The sequence below is a fragment of the Oncorhynchus masou genome, chromosome 23, assembly GCF_036934945.1.
Source record: "Oncorhynchus masou masou isolate Uvic2021 chromosome 23, UVic_Omas_1.1, whole genome shotgun sequence".
NCBI lineage: Eukaryota > Metazoa > Chordata > Actinopteri > Salmoniformes > Salmonidae > Oncorhynchus > Oncorhynchus masou.
Window position 1 is genome coordinate 18,836,296 of NC_088234.1, and position 20,683 is coordinate 18,856,978.

Consider the following 20,683-nt stretch of genomic DNA (forward strand, 5'->3'; position numbering starts at 1 on the left):
CTCGCTGAGGCTACGCAACATGGTGGTGGGGGACAGAGACACCATGCCAGCCAGTACCCACAGAGTTCAACACAGGTTAGAGAGAGAGAGGGAGGGAAAATCAAGAGGGAGATCTAGTGATATACTATAGGCCTGAAACATAACTAGAAACCTGTATGTAATAATACTCAGGATTTCACATAAATTCATGCACTGTTACAAGAGTTAAATGAACTTGTGCAAGCGGATCTCAAGTTAGGATTTGTAATGAAGACATAGTGGAGGATGTATAGAGACGAGTGGGTACACAATACAAAGAGTACAAGACAGAGAAAGAAATTTGAGAACAGGGCATAATTAGTGTACTGTTTATGAAAAGGGAAAATCAACTTTACAAAAATAGCTTGTTTACCACCTCCCACCTGTTCCCCAGGGGTGATCAGAAAGCCCTTCTCCCTGAGGAGTACTCCATTATTGGGCATGAACCCAAGGGAGACATGCGCCTCTTCTCCCTGGAGCCAAGACCTCCTGCCAGAGACAGGGGCCTTATTCAAAAATGACTGAGACTTCAAATTCCAGGATTAGAATTAATAGAATAGACTCATTCTTATTCTACTACTGAGACCATGCTGGTTTGGTACCCTTCTGCATGTAAGCAATAAGGCACAAGAAGCAGTGCTGTATCATAAATACAGTCACATGTAAATGGTGTAAATCAATTCATACAATTTAATTCTTCCAGAAGAGATATATTCCGGATGTAGTTGTTAGTTATCTTGCGACAGACGCAAACCATTCGTTTAAACGTAATTATTTTTGCAAAGTTTCTATGCAAAAGGGCTGGTCTAAACAAAATGGTTGCTATGCAGGCCAGATGACGTTGTCACTTGCTAGCGAGCTAGCCAACTTCAACTAACTCAGTCACGTCAAACATTGAACCGGGAATGACAATAGCTGCATTTTCCTTCGTTTGATCTTTTTTTCTATTGGCATTTACTTGGATATGATACAGTATGTCCAGTTAAAAAAAAAAGGTTAAATAAAATAAATAATGACGTTGATGCGTGAATTCGACTGGCTCAGAAAAGGTTGCCCCGTCTGGGCACCGTTCACCATGTATGGTCTAGCTAGCTACAGAGATCGAGATTCAAAAGTGAAACGAGGTCGGATAGGCAGACAACGAGGCTTATATTACCCCCCCCCCCCCCCCCCATGGTGAAAGATGATCAACTACATAAGCTAATGATAAAGCAAACGTTTAAATCATGTCCACATTGGAGACATGTTTGTTTTAATGTCTTCAACCCATGTCGGACACCATCTTCACCACAATTAATTATCATATTAGTAGTCGGTAATTTACAAAATCCCCCAGCCTCCCTCCCACTCTAACAAAATACAAACAAAAATATTTATAAATATGTACAAACAGTGTATTCCTAAAGACTATTTAACAAACAAGGATCTACTATTTACAAAACTAAGATAAAAAAATCAAAAATAGACACACAGGCTCTTCACGCTCCTTCCTGGCTCTCTGTCTGTCTGCCACCCCCTCTATCATCCCCCCTTCTCTCATTCGCTCTGGGGTTTGTAGGTGACTGAGGCTGCAGTCTGAGCCTGGACGTTCTGGCTCTTGCCGTTGACGATGAGGAGCAGAGGGGAGTCCACTCGTATACTGAGGAAGTCAAACGTCTACAGCAGGTCCAGGAGAGAGGAGAGATAATAGATTGGAAAATCAGAAATGAAGAGACCCCCTAGATCTGTAGTAGCCTTGGTGGAGTTCAAGTGTTGTCAGTTTTGATAATTATGTCTAACAGAGGGAGTGTCTTTGGCAATGTACAACAGTTTAAACATTTTGGCCAAGGGATCCTTGGAATAAGTTCAGATGATGCAATATTATTAATCTCCAATTTTCGTTCTTAACCCTGGCCAACACAGGCTTGGAAGGCTCACAGGGATATTGGTATCTACAGTACTCCCCCAATTATACATTTTCCAACTCAGTACTTCTTGTATTGACCCCCCCAAATAAAAATAAATTAAAACAGAAATACACTGTCATTTAAGTTTAAAAACTGCAAAGTTCTCCCTCATGGCAAAATATGTAGAATTACAGGATATTAGCTTAATCTTCCACATTTTCCCTCCGAAGCCAGGAGATGGGCCTTTAGAATGTTCCATCCCAGGGCCTGAGACAGACCGTCAGGCCCTGCACTGCCAAAATCACAGTAGAGCTCATTGTATGCCATTTAAAACACATTTTTTCTTTTATCTCACTCGAGTTATGAGGAGGACACTCCGATTCAGAGACACCTAAAATCAGTGCATTCAGCTAAAGTAGATACAATGATTGTGATGTAATTCTAAGTAAAAAGTGTGTAACAATCCATGTAAGCTGTAGAGAAAGACACACTAACCTGGTCATTGTGTGCTACACTGTGGCGTTTGACCTGTGGCTCCGGGATGACCAGAGTCTCCAATCAGAACTCCCCAGTTGTCTGCTGTGTTATAGACCATGACCACGCAGCATGTTTCCTCACTGTCCACCATGCTGAACGTACTGGGAGACAGAGAGAGACACAGTATCATATCACTGTCTATCCACCATAGCAAATGTACCCCAGCAAGGCAAAACATACAGCAATATCGCCCTTCAGTTCATACACCTTCAAACAAAGGGGCATGTAGACAGCAACTTACTTCCATCATCCCAAACATGAAGAAAAAGGTACAGTTGAAGTCGGAAGTTTACATACACTTAGGTTGGAGTCATTAAAATGTGTTTTTCAACCACTCCACAAATGTCTTGTTAACAAACTATAGTTTTGGCAAGTCGGTTAGGACATCTACTTTGTGCGTGACACAAGTACATTTTCCAACAATTGTTTACAGACAGATTATTTCACTTATAATTTACTATATCACAATTCCAGCGGGTCAGAAGTTTACATACACTAAGTTGACTGTGCCTTTAAACAGCTTGGAAAATTACAGAAAATTATGTCATGGCTTTAGAAGCTTCTGATAGGCTAATTGACATCATTTGAGTCAATTGGAGGTGTACCTGTGGATGTATTTCAAGGCCTGCCTTCAAACTCAGTGCCTCTTTGCATGACATCATGGAAAAGTCAAAAGAAATCAGCCAAGACCTCAGATTTTTTTCCCTCCACAAGTCAGGTTCACCCTTGGGAGCAATTTCCAAATGCCTGAAGGTACCACGTTCATCTGTACAAACAATAGTACGCAAGTATAAACACCATGGGACCATGCAGCCGTCATACATACATACATTCGACTCTGTCAATCACCACATTCTTATCGGCAGACTCAACAGCCTTGGTTTCTCAAATGACTGCCTCACCTGGTTCACCAACTACTTCTCAGACAGAGTTCAGTGTGTAAAATCGGAGGGCCTGTTGTCCGGACCTCTGGCGGTCTCTATGGGGGTGCCACAGGGTTCAATTCTCACGCCCGACTCTTTTCTCTGTATACATCAATGATGTTGCTCTTGCTGCTGGTGATTCTCTGATCCACCTCTATGCAGACATCACCATTCTGTATACTTCTGGCCCTTCTTTGGACACTGTGTTAACTAACCTCCAGACGAGCTTCAATGCCATACAACACTCCTTCCGTGGCCTCCAACTGCTCTTAAATGCAAGTAAAACGAAATGCATGCTCTTCAACCAATCGCTACCAGCACCTGCACGCCCGTCCAGCATCACTACTCTGGACGGTTCTGACTTAAGGTATTTGTAGATGTCCACATATTCTAGGTGTCTCGTGAGACTGTAAACTCTCCATCCAGACTCACATTAAGCATATCCAATCCAAAGTTAAATCTAGAATCAGCTTCGTATTTCGCAAACAAAGCCTCCTTCACTCATGCTGCCAAACATACCCTCGTAAAACTGACTATCCTACCGATCCTTGACTTTGGCGATGTCATTTACAAAATAGCCTCCAACACTCTACTCAGCAAATTGGATGCAGTCGATCACAGTGCCACCCGTTTTGTCACCAAAGCCCCATATACTACACACCACTGCGACCTGTATGCTCTCGTTGGCTGGCCCTTACTTCATATTTGTCGCCAAACCCACTGGCCCCAGGTCATCTATAAGTCTTTACTAGGTAAAGCCCCACCTTATCTCAGCTCACTGGTCACCATAGCAGCACCCACCGGTAGCACGCGCTCCAGCAGGTATATCTCACTGGTCATCCCCAAAGCCAATTCCTCGTTTGGCCGCCTTTCCTTCCAGTTCTCTGCTGCCAATGACTGGAACGAATTGCAAAAATCACTGAAGCTGGAGACTCATATCTCCCTCACTAACTCTAAGCACAAGCTGTCAGAGCAGCTCACAGATCACTGCACCTGTACATAGCCAAACTGTAAATAGCCCATCCAACTACCTCATCCCCATACCGTTATTTATGTTTTTGCTCCTTTGCACCCCAGTATCTCTACTTGCACATTCATCTTCTGCACATCTACCGCTCCAGTGTTTAATGGCTAAATTGTAATTATTTCTCCACTATGGCCTATTTATTGCCTTACCTCCCTTATCTTACCTCATTTGCACACACTGTATATAGACTGTATGTTTGTTTATTCCATGTCTAACTGTGTTGTTCGTGTCACACTGCTTTGCTTTATCTTGGCCAGGTCGCAGTTGTAAATGAGAACTTGTTCTCAACTAGCCTACCTGGTTAAATAAAGGTGAAATCAATAAATACTGCTTAGGAAGGAGACCCGTTCTGTCTCCTGGAGATGAACGTACCTTGGTGTGAAAAGTGCAAATCAATCCCAGAACAGCAAAGGACCATGTGAAGATGCTGGAGGAAACAGGTACAAAAGTATCTATATCCATAGTAAAACGAGTCCTATATCAACATAACCTGAAAGGCCGCTCAGCAAGGAAGAAGCCACTGCCCCAAAACCACCATAAAAAAGCCAGACTATGGTTTGCAACTGAACATAGGGACAAAGATCGTACTTTTTGGAGAAATGTCCTCTAGTCTGATGAAACAAAAATAGAACTGTTTGGCCATAATGACCAACGTTATGTTTGGAGGAAAAAGGGGGAGGCTTGTAAGCCGAAGAACACCATCCCAACCGTGAAGTATAGGGGTGGCAGCATCATGTTGTGGGGGTGCTTTTCTGTGGGAGGGACTGGTGCACTTCACAAAATAGATGGCATCATGAGGCAGGAAAATTATGTGGATATATTGAAGCAACATCTCAAGACATCAGTCAGGAAGTTAAAGCTTGGTAGCAAATGGGTCTTCCAAATAGACAATGACCCTAAGCATACTTCCAAAGTTGTGGCAAAATGGCTTAAGGACAACAAAGTCAAGATATTGCAGTGGCCATCACAAAGCCCTGACCACAATCCTATAGAAAATGTGTGTGCAGAACAGAAAAAGCGTGTGCGAGCAAGGAGGCCTACAAACCTGACTCAGTTACACCTGCTCTGTCAGGAGGAATGGGCCAAAATTCACCCAACTTATTCTGGGAAGCTTGTGGAAGGCTCCCTGAAACGTTTGACCCAAATTAAACCATTTAAAGGCAATGCTACCAAATACGAATTGAGTGTATGTAAACTTCTGACTCACTGGGAATGTGATGAAAGAAATAAAAGCTGAAATAAATCATCCTCTACTATTATTCTGACATTTCACATTCTTAAAATAAGGTAGTGATCCTAACTGACCTAAGACAGGGAATTTTTACTAGGATTAAATGTCAGGAATTGTGAAAAACTGAGTTTAAATGTAATTGGCTAAGGTGTATGTAAACTTCTGACTTCAAGTGTAAATCTTACACACACACAAAGTACACAGCAGACTCAATATTACAGTCTAACACTAGAGGAAGTGGAACTCACAAGGCTATGCGTCCCTCTGAGGCCAGGCTGAACACAACCTTTCCCAGGGCAGCCACCCCAGCGTTGTGGCCATGTGTCAGGGAAGACGCGGCCTGCGAGTGGAACTGAGGGGAGGAGCATGGCCCCAGGGCCAACGGGCTGAGGTTGGAGAGCATAGTTCGCAGGCGCCAGGCCTTCACCTTCCCCTGAAGGGGTGACAGTAAAAGAGTAGTACACTGTTATCAGTGGAAAAGCATAGAACTCTGCTGCCACCTACTGGTGATTTATAATTCTCTGATACACATTTGCATTAGTGCTGGAGTTGACAAGAAATGTGTTTGTATATTTTATTATGTTTATATCCTATACAGATCACATGAACTGCTGATATATGTAGATTGGAGACTAATGTGCCCTGTCCAGTTTATCTATATGAATGTGTGAAAATGTATGTGGGGGGGTTCTACTGTTTCTACCTTGTTCTCTGTGAGTGTTGTGAGTTTCTCCAGGTATTCCAGCAGCTGCTTCTCCCTCTCTGGAGGCTCCTCCCACGCAGGGTCCAGGGCCGCAATGTGACTGTTCCCGCCCAGGGCAGACCCAAACATCTCCTCATACTGAAACAGCTGGAGGGGTTAGACACAGGCATGGATCATTAGCTTCAGTTTACTTTTATATGCATTTTTTTCTATGTAATGGAATTATTGAAGTAAGTACCACACGCATATTATAAGAATCATATCAGAATATGCCAACGATAATGTTTTACCGTGGCTCTATTGAAGTGCAGATCGGGGTTGGATGTTGCTGTTCGGTCCACTTTCTCCTGAGAGAGAGAACAGATGAGGGAAGGAATTATATAGTGCTTAACAATGATTATTGCACAACATTCTAATTGACCCACTCCCACTATCCTGTCAGGCTTTGTAAATACAACAGAGTTTGGTTTGTGTGTGTACTCACAGCCTGTGCATAGGCACTCAGAGCCTGCTGAGACATTTGTGGATTCTGTCTGCAGGTGAAGAACAGGGAGATGTAGGCGTTCCCCAGGATGTCTGTCAACATACACCAATACATCATCAATACATCATCCACTATCCACTCATATTCAGTATTAGAGGACGTTTTCTCATGAACATGGATGTTCTTTTATCCTCTCTTTGGAGATCCTGAATTACAGCCAAACCTATTCACACAACATATATAACTGTACGCATGCTCCACCCCCACTATCCCCGGCCGTATCCCTCACACTTTAATTCTCTGAACTCCTAACCACTGTAAAATATGAATCTGTTATGATATTATCCATCATACTCACACCAGGAGGTGCCGTCGGTGACGTCCAGCCTGCCTGGCCATGGCCACACTCTCCAGCACCCTCTTCCCCTGCTCATCACCGCCCCCTCCTGGCAGCTGCCTCAGCACCATGGACAGACTACGCAGAGATACTTTGTTCTTACTCTGGGACAGAGGGAGAAAAGAGACGTGACGCGATAATATTAGGATGTTATCGCCTGTTTGGTCTAGCGGTTACAGCTGTTGACCCCAGCAACCATGTGTGCCAGAGACAGCCCCACTCATTAAAAATAATAATAATTGGATATTGGTTTGGGGGTAGTTCAATTTCCATGATGTAGCAATAGAGAATAAAACAGACCAGGGTAAACAAAAATAAAGGTAGAAAGAGACAAAGGAAGGTGCACACAATGGGAGATAGAGTTTTGGCTTGAAAGGTTGTGATAAACAGCTGTTGTTTATGCAGGCCTATAACTTGGGCTATAACCAGTTATGAACACATTACATGCATTCTGTTCTTGATCAGTAAGGTTCTACTGCATACCTTGATCTCAACACAACAGTACCACGGCACCGACACCACTCTCCAGTTAACCTGAAGAGCTTTGTGACTCATGATGTCTGATTTAAAAGCCCAGCTATGCAAAACACATTACTTATTGCTAACCTGCTGCAGGGCTCCAGTGAAGCAGGTCTTAGCGGTGGTCAGGTCTCCTTTCTTCCAGTACTGCTCCCCCAGTGTGTTCCAGCCCTCCACTAGTCCAGGCTCCAGCTTCACGGCCCAGGACAGGCAATCCCCAGCGGTGGTGCTATACTCCGGAGACACCCCCAGGGAGCGACCCCGCAGCAGCAGGAACTCAGCACTGTGCTTATACGACTCTGGAGGAGGCGAAGGGACGACAGAGAGATGATTCTCTAGTCTAGTGGTTCCCAAACTGTTTCACTCAGGCCCCCCTTCCGGCATTGGAGAACATTCCCGCGCCCCACGTCTACTTCTATGGGCACAAGCACTGTTCACATCCCTCTTGTTGGCGTAGAGAAATGTTGCAGTTTTAAAGCTTGACATACATTTTGCCATGTCTAATGTGTATTCATGTGATATTTGAGTGATTCGAATATTCCAACAAAATCTATTGGCTAAAAAACCTAGCTGAAAAACATGATCTGACATGAGCTAGTTGATCTGGACATTTCTGACAAGTTATAAATTGCACTGTAGGGTATGCAATGACTGACATGACAAGAGAAAAATGGATGATGCTCTACCCAATTTTGAAATGGAGTTACTTCTGTCGTTTTTGGGGGGGGAGAGGGGTGACCCCTGCCACCGCCGCCCGGGAGCGCCCCCACAGTTTGGGAACCACTGCTTTGGTCAACTGACTTTTGCGTGTGTTTTGTGTGTTTAAAGATGTAACCCCCCAAACGGATGCCAAGCTAAGCTCAGTCAGCACTGTGCTTATGTAACCTCGTCCCCAGGCTCAATTGCTACAGCATGAGACAGCAGGCTGGTGGACGACAACTGTGCTTATATGACTCTGGATTGGAAGAGATGGAGGGACACCGTCAGTCTTAGTTATGTAAGTATTTGATGATTAAATCATGCATAAAAAGATCACTCTCTAGTCAGGCAAGCTTTGTGAGCACTGAATAGTGGTAAAAGATTTGTAGCTACACATTCAATGCCAAATGGATACAAAGCGATCATGCAAAATCTCAGTATATTATTTTTTACATGTGTGGTTAACAAATTAGAACACACCTTTCTTTTCTGTTCTCACCTTCTTTCTCCTCCAGCTTCTTTAGTGTCTTCTCCATCTCCTGTGCCACATCACTCGATTTCCTCTTTGCATCCTCCACACAGTGAGTCTCAAAGTAATGATCCCGAAAATGATACAACTCATCCACTAGTTCCTGATCCAGAAAGAGATCAATTGTTATTGATACCTGTTAAGGACATTAGCTAGGTGCGTGGCATGCAATCATGATGAGCCAGATCAGGTTACAATAATGTAATTTTGAAATGTGTTGCTATGCAGCAAATACACTTGATACTGTTGGCTAGCCAAGACTGAGAGACACTGTAAGTCAAGCCAAGCTAACGTTAGACAGTTAACTAACCGAAAATCAGCTGATGGCTCGTCAGATTTAGAGACAACCAACTCAGAAGATAGTACAATCAACCACAGAATTTTGGTCGATTAATATGACAGTTGGTATCAGTTGTTATAGTAACGAGTCTGGAGAGCTAGCTAGCAACAAAGGAAATGTGGGATGTAACTGATTAAATACGACGTATATTACAATTGCGAGGTTAATTATGGCAATCTATTCCATGCAGTGATAATATAATAATTTGCAATACTTTTAAAATTTGTAAATCATCCTTTGTCAGTCGCAGGATCACCATCCTTCTCCACTTCCGCCATCTTTTCCAGTGGTTGTTAGAAGAATTCGAGAAGAGTACATTGACAACACGACACCGGCTGGCCTGGGGGGGGTATGCTGTAACTTAGCTGTATAATATTAAACTATTATTTGCTAAACCATTCTAATTTACTTAAAGTAATAAACTCAAGTTTGTTTTATTTTTTTCTTTACCGCATATTGTTAGCTAATGAACTAACAACAAATGTCGTATTGTTGTTGGAACAGACTGAACGGGAAGTATCCCTTTTATACCGGAAATGTGTCCATTTTCAAAAAACATCCGTCTTGTGCTCATTTTAATATATCGATTGCTTTAAAGTTGTCACGACCTAACATTATGTAAAACATTTATTTGAACGAGTTATGAGAGGTGAACAATTCTACTTGCAATAGAAAAGTTAGCTGTTAGATTTTGGATGTGTCTGTCTTGGTGGTTTCCTCCAACAACAAGGGGGAACCAAGTCATTCGTTGTTGTTGCTAGTCCGACACAGTGCGAGCGGTGTCCACATTATCCCGCTAAACTAAGTGATCTTGCATGCCCCGTTTTCGATTCACTTTTGCGGTAGCTCCTACTCTAAATGTCGGATACATGGAGCAACATCCAGGCACACAAAAAGCAGCTGGACTCGCTGCGAGAGAGACTGCAGAGGCGACGGAAAGACCCCACGCAACTCGCTGCAGGTGTGTCTTTATGCTAACGCGTTAGCTAGCTAGAGAGAGGCGGGATGGGGAAAATAAGATTAGACAATAGGGATTTCAACACACAAATGTATTTGATTCTATGCTGGTGGTTAAAGTCGAAAAAATGTAGCAAATGTCAATGCTTGTGCATTGTCTGTGGACACTTAGCTATATGGTCCAGATACTAACGAATAACGTTAACTAGTAATTAACGTTCTTAATCTGCATAAACGCTGTTACTGTTAATGGGATTTACAACTGGTGGGTTTCTTTTATCGCAGAGGTGGGAGGCAGCAGTACTGAAGGGGCTGCAGCGCGGAGTGAGAGTCCAGGACCAGCCCTCCAGAGTCCCCCACAGGAGGAGGCTGAACGTCCCCCGGACCCTGAACTAGAGAAGAGACTCCTGGGTTATCTGTCGGACCTGAGCCTCTCACTGCCCACTGACTCCTTGACCATTACCGATGAGCTCAGTACTGTGAGTGTGTATCCTGTGACCAAGATCTAATATTAGCTAAAAAAAAAATATCAGACCAGGGTTCAAATACGTGTGCATTTGAGTTGAGTATTTGTTATTTAAATACCTTTGTCTGTGTATTTGAGTATTTTCAAATACACAGCCCAAAACAACTACTTTTATTTGAGTATTTTAATGTTTATTTGTAAAAAAATATATATATAATAATAATAATAATAATAATAATAAATAGTATTTGAAAGTATTTTCATCTAGGTAGTTAAAATCCCATTTTCAAAAACATGGGTTAAATGCATGGGAGTGTATTTGAGTATTTTCAAATAGGCTACATTCCAATATTCAACTACTTGTTTTTCCAAATAAAGGTTATCTAAATACTTGTTTTGAAAAGTAATTGAAATGACTAAAATAGTATTTGAACCCAGGTCTGGATAGTATATGTGTGTGCTGACCAATACTGCACATTTTATGAAGACTATGGATATGAATAATCACTTTGTCACTCATAAGCCACTGTTCCCATAACTGTATTACATTCCTTTTCCTATCCTTTCTCTTTCCTCACCTTCCTCTCTCATTCCACCTCTATTTTCTCATCCACAGTCTGAAGTGCCTGTCACCCATGGCTGCATCCAGAGTCTGCTGCTCAAGTTCTCTGCCCAGGAGCTCATCGAAGTCCGGCAGCCATCCGTGGCCACCTCCCCCTCCTCTTCTTCCTCAACACTCGTCATCTCCGTGGACCACACAAAACTCTGGGCCATGATTGGGGGCGGGGCCTTAGGCCAGAGGAAGAGGAAAGCAGAGGACCAAGCCCACCATAAACGTCCGCCAGGTTCCTCCCCTGCTCTCCAGAGCCCGCCCTCCCCTCCGCCCACTTCCTCCATCTCCCTGGCACCTGCTTCCTCCTCCCAGCTGACCGGGCCCTCTGATTGGAAGGCTGGAGGAGGAAGGGGTGGGGCAGATAAACAGGGCAGGACCAGTAAGGGGCAGACGTCTCACCTGGACATGGAGATAGAGAGCCTCCTGAACCAGCAGTCCACCAAGGAGCAGCAGAGCAAGAAGGTACATTACTAAAGAGATGGGGGTACCCTGGGGTTAGTTTGAACCATATCAATACAAACCTTATTATACTGCCCAATGTTCAATACATTTCATTTTTCAACCACACAGTCAATGGTGAAATCAAATTGTGTGTGTGTGTGTGTGTGTGTGTGTGTGTGTGTGTGTGTGTGTGTGTTAGATGAGCAGAGAAATCCTGGAGCTTCTGAACACCAGCACAGCTAAAGAGCAGTCCATCGTTGAGAAGTTCCGCTCACGCGGTCGTGCTCAGGTCCAGGAGTTCTGTGACCATGGGACCAAAGAGGAGTGTACGCGGTCTGGGTTCACACCCCAGCCCTGCACCAAGCTGCACTTTCGGTCAGTACTACTGCCACACACAACCATTTTTTACCCCCTTTTTCTTCCCAATTTCAATATTGTCTCATCGCTGCAACTCTCCAACGGGCTCGGGAGGTGAAGGTCGAGTCATGAGTCTTCTGAAACATGACCAGCCAAACCGCACTTAACACCTGCCCGATTAACCCGGAAGCCAGCCACACCAATGTGTCGGAGGAAACACTGTTCAACTGACCACCGAGTTCAGCCTGCTGGTGTCCATGCCGCCTCAAGGAATCCCTAGTGCGCGATGAGATGTGTAAAGCCCATCCGGCCAAACCCTGCCCTAACACAGACGACGCTGGGCCAATTGTGCGCCGCCCTATGGGACTCCCGATCACGGCTGGTTGTGACACAGCCCGGGAACAAACCCGGGTCTGTGGTGACTCCTCTAGCACTGTGATGCAGTGTCTCTCTCTCTGATTACTTTTTTGCATCATTTAATTTAACCCAGCCTCAAATCGTCTTTTTCCTGATTTTGTTGTTGTGCTGATCACATCCCTTATCAAATCAAAGTTTGTCACTTGTGGTGTAGACCTTACAGTGAAATGCTTACTTATAGATCCTAACCAACAGTGCAATTAAAAATGAAAAAATAAAAAAGGTATTAGGTGAACAGTCTATAAGTAAAGAAATAAAAACAATTTCTTGCCATGCGGTAGTAGAGAGAACAGTCTATGTCTGGGGTCTTTGACCATTTTTAGGGCATTCCTCTGACACCGCCTGGTGTAGAGGTCCTGGATGGCAGGCAGCTTAGCCCCGGTGATGTACTGGGCTGTACTGAGCAGTTGCCGTACCAGGCAGTGATTCAACCATTTTTTTTATATTTTATTTAACCAGGCAAGTCAGTTAAGAACAAATTCTTATTTTCAATGACGGCCTGGGGACAGTGGGTTAACTGCCTGTTCAGGGGCAGAACGACAGATTTGTACCTTGTCAGTTCGGGGGTTTGAACTCGCAACCTTCCGGTTACTAGTCCAACGCTCTATGAACGCACACTCACAGGAAAAGGAAGGAAAAATGGCGGACGGAAGACAGGGTGGTGCGGCAGGTGCCGCTTCTCATTCGAATGCTGTAATTTTATCTAAACCATCAGGTGTACGCCGATCCCAGCTAAGTAACTCATGCAAAGAGTTAAAGCGCAATTATGTGTTTTATCTCCAGTACTCTGCCATGATTGTCAGTTATGTAGCTGCTCTACTGATAATCTCAGTGCGTCCTTGCTGGGATGACACAATCAGTCTACTACCAGAGAATATCAACACCAAACACATTGGTTCACCGTTCCACGGGAGCGGACAGTACACAGCATACCATAATGTTCTGAATAATGGCCAAGTCTACCTCGCTCCTTATTCTACTGAACCGCTTAGGCGTAACAAACACAAGTCCAACATTTATCGGAAACTGTTAAACTACCTGTTCACTACCCTCCTGCTCTCCGAGGATGTACAACTCAATCCTGGGCCCAATATCACCGAGCCAGTGATACGCACCGGAGTGGAGAGCGGTGGATGGCCTCGTCCACTGGTCGTCGCCGCTGTGGAGGTGGGTGAGTGCTGTGGTCCTATGGTTTCTCTCGACTCACCCGACTCCAGGATAGATTTTGACTCTTCAAACATACCAGAGTCGCTATATGCGATCCCTGACTCTGCTTCTGGTACGCAAGCTATTTTAATTAGTTCCCCGCATCCAGTGCAGGCGGGAGGGATTGTTAATTGCGCTACCGAACTGCCCCTAATCAAAACAAAACGGCCTAAACCCAGCCGTCAGAAAACAAAGAAATTTAACTTTTTTCAATGTGTCAATCACTCTCGAGAGTCATCTGGGACCCACGAGCTAAGCCCAAGGGACTACTAGGGGGACACTTTAACATTTGTAGTGTCATTCCAAAAAGTGATCAAATTCAACATCTACTCACAGACTCCAACCTTGACTTTCTCTGCCTCTCAGAGACATGGCTCCATAAACACTCTCCATATGCTGCTTTGATTGTGCCCGGCTACAATGTTTTCAGGAGAGACAGGATTGAAGGAAGAGGGGGGGGTGTGATGATTTACATTAAAGAACATATCCGATGTAAACAAATTGAGTGGTCATGTGATAATGAACTAGAATGTATCGGCCTGAACGTTACACTGTCTCCCCAAATGTCTTTTACCCTCATTGGAATGTATAGGCCACCTTCCACCAGAAGTGTGTTTTTTGATCAGTTTAATACCATGCTTAGGGAATGTGATTTTGGGAAAGAGGTCGTCTTTATGGGAGATTTTAACATTAATTATGAAGACAAGTGTTGTAGGAAAACCCTCAAACGGATCACTAATACCTTTGACCTTACACAGCTAGTTAAAGGGCCAACCAGGGTGACTTGTTGCCCTAAAACACAGATTGATTTGGTGTTCAGTAATAAACCAGAGAGAGTGACTAAATCATTCAATATGGTTACTGGGCTGTCTGATCATAATCTGACACTTATAGCCAGAAAGCTGTCTAAGAGCAGGTTTAACCTCTCTACTGTTAGAAAGCCGGATCAACTCAGAATACCTAAGAGTGAATTAAACTATTTTGAAAAAGCAATTAAGGGAATAAACTGGAATGATCTCTTGTCCTATACAGACGTGGAAGCTGATAGTCAGGTTTTTCTATCCACAATCCAGACTACAATAAATGGCTTCCTAAAGAAAATCAAATCCAAACCTGGCCAAAAGAGCACTCTTCCCTGGCTAAATGGAGAAATCTGGAAATTGATGAGAGAACGAGATTATGCTCTAAAAATAGCCCTAAAATCTAAATTAGAGCATGACAGACGTAGGTTTACCATGTTGAGAAATAAGGTGATGAAAGAAATCAGACAGGCCAAGGCAAACTTTTTTATTAACATAATTGGTGAAGCAAAGGGAAATTCTAAATTGGTATGGGAGAATCTAAAAAAGTTAACAGGGAAAGACCATAGTAACACTGCAAAAAGACTAGAAATCATGGTGAATAACAATCTAACACAGGATGCAGTCGAAATAGCAATAGCCTTCAATTCCTACTTTATTGACTCTCTCAGGGCACTGACACAGAACCCCTCCACTAGTTTCTTGGGCTCAGTGCTAGTGAATGACACTCAACCTGTCTTCATCATAAGGGAGGTTTCTGAGTCAAAGGTGAACAAGGTGATTAGCTCACTAAAGAACTCTAAAGCCAAAGATGTGTTTGGGATGGACTCTACCTTTCTTAAAAACTACAAAGAGTCACTCATTGGCCCCATTACTAAGGTCACCAACACATCTATTGGTCTCGGTGTGTTTCCAAGGGTATGGAAGTCGGCCATAATAACGGCCATCTTTAAATCAGGCGACCCTGCTGACGTGAGTAACTACAGGCCCATTAGTATACTACCTGTGGTGTCAAAGGTTGTTGAAAAGTGTGTAGCAGAACAACTGATTGCCCACCTCAACAACAGCCCCTTCACATTACACTCCATGCAGTTTGGCTTCAGAGCGAAACACTCCACAGAAACGGCCAACTGCTTTCTTCTGGAAAATGTGAAGTCCAAGATGGACAAAGGGGGTGCTGTTGGGGCTGTGTTTCTGGACCTAAGGAAGGCTTTTGATACTGTTAACCATGAGATTTTCATCACAAAATTGTCCAAGTTCAACTTTTCACCTGATGCCTTGAGATGGATGAAATCATACCTTGAAGGCAGAACTCAGTGTGTCAGAGTGAGCAATGAACTGTCGCCCACTCGTAGCTATGATGTGGACGTGCCCCAAGGGTCAATACTGGGGCCCCTCCTGTTCAGCCTGTACATTAATGATCTGCCTTCTGTCTGTACTGGGTCTGAAGTTCAAATGTATGCAGATGATACAGTGATATATGTGCATGCAAAGAGCAAACAACAAGCTGCACAAGAACTCACTACTGTAATGGTCCAGGTTACAAAGTGGCTCAGTGACTCGTGTTTGCATCTCAATGTGATAAAAACTGTTTGCATGTTCTTCACAAAGAGGGCAACAGATGCTACTGAGCCAGATGTCTATGTGTCAGGGGAGAAGCTCCAGGTGGTATCCGATTTTAAGTACCTTGGCATCATACTTGATTCCAACCTCTCTTTTAAAAAGCATGTGAAAAAGGTAATTCAAATAACTAAATTCAACCTAGCTAATTTCCGATTTATACGAAATTGTTTGACTACAGAGGTAGCAAAACTGTACTTCAACTCTATGATACTCCCCACTTAACATACTGCTTGACTAGTTGGGCCCAAGCTTGCTGTACAACATTAAAACCTATTCAGTCTGTCTACAAACAGGCTCTCAAAGTGCTTGATAGGAAGCCCAATAGCCATCATCATTGTCACATCCTTAGAAAGCATGAGCTCTTGAGTTGGGAAAATCTTGTGCAATACACCGACGCATGTCTTGTATTCAAGATCCTTAATGGCCTGGCTCCCCCTCCACTCAATATTTTTGTTAAACAGAAAACCCAGACATATGGCAGCAGATCCACAAGGTCTGCCATGAGAGGTGACTGTATAGTTCCCCTAAGGAAAAGCACCTTTAGTAAATCTGCATTCTCTGTGAGAGCTTCCCATGTCTGGAATACACTGCCATCAGACACACATAACTGCACCACATATCACACTTTCACAAAATGCTTGAAGACATGGCTAAAGGTCAATCAGATTTGTGAACATGGTCCCTAGCTGTGTGTTGCCGCTTTCCATGTTGTCTGTTGTCTGTAGCTTGTGAGGTGTGGAAACACTTTGTTGCTTTTATGAATTTTGTCTTGCTGCTTTTTGCTCTGTCTGTATGCTACGTCTTGCTTGTCTTATGTTGCTCTGTCTGTATGCTATGTCTTGCTTGTCCTATGTTGCTATGTCTTGCTTGTTCTATGTTGCTATTGTCTATATTGTAATTGTTTTTAATAACCTGCCCAGGGACTGCGGTTGAAAATTAGCCGGCTGGCTAAAACCGGCACTTTTACTGAAACGTTGATTAATGTGCACTGTCCCTGTAAAAAAATTTTTTTTTTTAAAAGAACACTAGGCTACCCTGCTGCCCCAACCATGCTCTCGATGTTGCAGCTGTAGAATCTTTTGAGGATTTGAGGACCCATGGCAAATCTTTTCAGTCTCCTGATGGGGAATAGGCTTTGTCGTTCCCTCTTCACGACTGTCTTGGTTCTCGGTCCTCCTTTTCCTGTAGTCCACAATCATCTCCTTATTCTTGGTTAGGTTGAGGGATAGGTTGTTATTCTGGCACCACCCAGCCAGGTCTCTGACCTCCCTAAAGGCTGTCTAGTCGCTATCGGTGATCAGGCCTACTGTTGTGTCATCTGCAAATTGAATGATGGTGTTGGAGTCGTGCCTGGCCATGCAGTTTTGGGTGAACAGGGAGTACAGGAGGGGACTGAGCACGCACCCCTGAGGATCAGCGTGGCAGATGTGTTGCTACTACCCTCATCACCTGAGGGCAGCCCGTCAGGAAGTCCAGCATCCAGATGCAGAGGGGGGTGTTTAGTCCCAGGATTCTTAGCTTAGTGATGAGCTTTGAGGGCACTATGGTGTTAAACGCTGAGCTGCAGTCAATTAATAGCATTCTCACGTAGATGTTCCTTTTGTCCAGGTGGGAAAGGGCAGTGTGGAGTGCAATAGAGATTACATCATCTGTGGATCTGTTTGGGCGGTATGCAAATTGTGGTGGGTCTAGGGTTTTTGGGCACAGGGACTATGGTGGTCTGCTTGAAGCATGCTGGTATTACAGACTCAATCAGGGACATGTTGAAAATGTCAGTGAAGACACCTGCCAGTTGGTCAGCACATGCCCGGAGTACACGTCCTGGTAATCCGTCTGGCCCGCAGCCGTGTGATTGGCTGTATGTCTTCATCTAATCACTTACAGTCTATTTTAATTGGCTGAAACATCTTATCTGGTCCCGCTGTATTGGTTGAGCCCTGTCGTCTCTCCCCTCTCTCAGACGCATCATCAATAAGCACACAGATGAGAGTCTTGGAGACTGCTCCTTCCTCAACACCTGTTTCCACATGGACACCTGTAAATATGTGCACTATGAGATCGACGCCCCTCCAGAGGCAGAGGGGGGCCTGATGGGGACCCAGGCTGGGGGCATGGAGGTGGGACTACACCAGGGGGAGGAAGACAGCAACGTGGGGAAACTGTTCCCCTCTCAGGTGAGGAGGAGTAGAGAGAGAGGGGCATGAAGGGAAAAGGGGGAGGCCTATGAAAAGGAAGGAGGGAGCAGGAGGGAGACTAGGCTTTTATTTTGGTACATGTCTCTAATGGTGTAATTCCCCAAAGGGAGAAATTAGGTAAATGAATCTGTCTACATAGGTTATGTCAGTTACCTCCCGAAGTGGTCACACTGACGCTGCGGTTCAATCCAGTCTGATCCAGTTTTGTCCCCCATCACAGTGGATCTGTTGTGACATCCGGGTCCTGGACGTGTCGATTCTGGGGAAGTTCTCTGTTGTGATGGCCGACCCTCCCTGGGACATCCATATGGAGCTGCCCTACGGAACTCTGACGGACGACGAGATGAGGAAGCTCCACATCCCCGTCCTCCAGGACGACGGCTTCCTCTTCCTCTGGGTGACTGGCAGGTACCTCCACCAATCAGATATGAGTGGAATAGTGTGTTTCTACTCGACCAATCAGCTGCCAGAAGAACAGTGCATGCTAATGGACATGCAGGGTCTGACAGAGGTTAATTATATGATAACAAGCCATAAACTCTTGATTTTTGTTTACGTTGATTGTTGCTTTGATTGACATCTTCCACTTTTTTCAATAGGCTGTTCAGTCTTCATGCCTATCTATTTCTTTTAGGGCTATGGAGTTGGGTAGAGAATGTCTGAGTCTTTGGGGGTAAGTCTTTATTCATCAACCTTTGGGACCAATAAGTAAGTCAGTCAACTGTCGTAATCTGACCGTTGGTCTTTACTCATGCTTTTTTTTTCTCATAGCTATGAGCGTGTTGATGAGATCATTTGGGTGAAGACCAACCAGTTACAGAGAATCATCCGTACCGGGAGGACTGGTCACTGGCTCAATCATGGGAAGGAGCACTGCTTGGTGAGTGTGATGTAATATGTTGTGTGCCATCATACCTCTTATCTGACTCTGTGGGCTCTGGGTAGTGTAGTGCGGTCAGTTGTGTATATTTACTGTTATTGTGGTATAGTTGTGTGTGTACAGTTGTATTGATGTGTATGTGCTTCTCAGGTGGGCGTGAAGGGACAGCCCCAGGGATTCAACAGAGGGCTGGACTGTGATGTCATTGTGGCAGAGGTCAGGGGTCAAATTCATCTATTTGATGATCAATCCTATGAGAGCCTAGAATGTTTTAACTCAACCCTGTCTGTTCTCTCTCCCTCTCCTGTCCTCTCTCATTCTTGTCTTTTGTCTCTACCTCTTTCTCTCCCCATCACCTCTCTCTCTCTCTCTCTCTCTCTAGGTGCGTTCCACCAGCCACAAGCCAGATGAGATTTATGGAATGATTGAGAGACTCTCACCTGGTACCAGGAAGATTGAGCTCTTTGGCAGACCTCACAATGTCCAACCAAACTGGTACGTGTATGTGTGTATGGTGTGTATTCATTGAATTTGTAAATGAGGTATGTGAGTATTCTTTTTCTAAGCCTTCTTTTTTTTCCTCTCGCTCTCAGGGTAACTCTTGGTAATCAGTTAGATGGCATTCACCTCTTGGACCCTGATGTCGTGGCTCGCTTCAAGAAACGTTACCCAGACGGAGTCATCTCCAAACCCAAGAATATGTAGAGAGTGGTCCTAAACGCCTTCCATGGGGTCATCGTTGTCAATTACTTGTCCTGTTATAAACATGTTATGTCATGTTATGTCACGTTATGAACTTAGACGCAGAGGGAAAAACACTGATCAATGATCAGTAAGTGTCTGATGGACTGCCTTCTGTTTTTTTATGTATTTTTTTGTACCAATTACAACATTTTGTAATAAATATGGTTGAAGGACTATTTATGGATCTCTATGATGCGGATCAGACATACTGCACAATGAATCCACCAAAAAACATTTCAGTATATACTTTTTTTGTATTACTTTGTTAGTACATTTTGTCCATTTCCATGACAACAGCACTACAGTATACAAAGTGAGGACTGGCTAGTTTGGGAATCTTAATTGATTTACATTTACTTTGATTAAAAGAAAAACATTGACATTGGAAATGTATCAATATTTTCTTCACAGTAATTTTTCTCATCATTCCAAACGTACCACCGTAGCCTCAGATGTATGCTACTACATTCTCGTACAATAATTTTCACAATTTGTACAAAAATATATGATGAGTATTTATTATCCTTAAACTAGTAGGTGAAGCAGGAAAAATATTTCAATGTTAGGGTGGGTTGTAGAACCCAACTAAAGCACCAAAACACTGTTGAAATGTCTTCCAGAACAATCTGTTGACTTTCTCCTCCATTCACTGATGCTCCCCATAAGATGCCATCAGAAGTAAAGAGCTGCA

The 20,683-nt window shown here is 43.9% G+C and overlaps 1 protein-coding gene and 1 pseudogene across 1 annotated transcript; one reads left to right on the forward strand and one right to left on the reverse strand.

Moving 5' to 3' along the window:
• Nucleotides 1-1,176: 1,176 nt before the first annotated feature.
• On the reverse strand, nucleotides 1,177-9,812 carry LOC135510510 (tetratricopeptide repeat protein 5-like; annotated as a pseudogene).
• Nucleotides 9,813-9,981: 169 nt separating this feature from the next.
• Nucleotides 9,982-20,168, forward strand: mettl3 (methyltransferase like 3). The gene is made up of 11 exons (XM_064931504.1): nucleotides 9,982-10,254; nucleotides 10,536-10,729; nucleotides 11,333-11,791; nucleotides 11,970-12,145; nucleotides 18,134-18,347; nucleotides 18,589-18,776; nucleotides 19,003-19,041; nucleotides 19,140-19,248; nucleotides 19,399-19,464; nucleotides 19,631-19,743; nucleotides 19,842-20,168. The coding sequence occupies exons 1-11, from the start codon at nucleotides 10,152-10,154 to the stop codon at nucleotides 19,951-19,953; spliced, it is 1,773 nt and encodes a 590-aa protein (XP_064787576.1). The 5' UTR covers nucleotides 9,982-10,151; the 3' UTR covers nucleotides 19,954-20,168.
• Nucleotides 20,169-20,683: the final 515 nt, after the last annotated feature.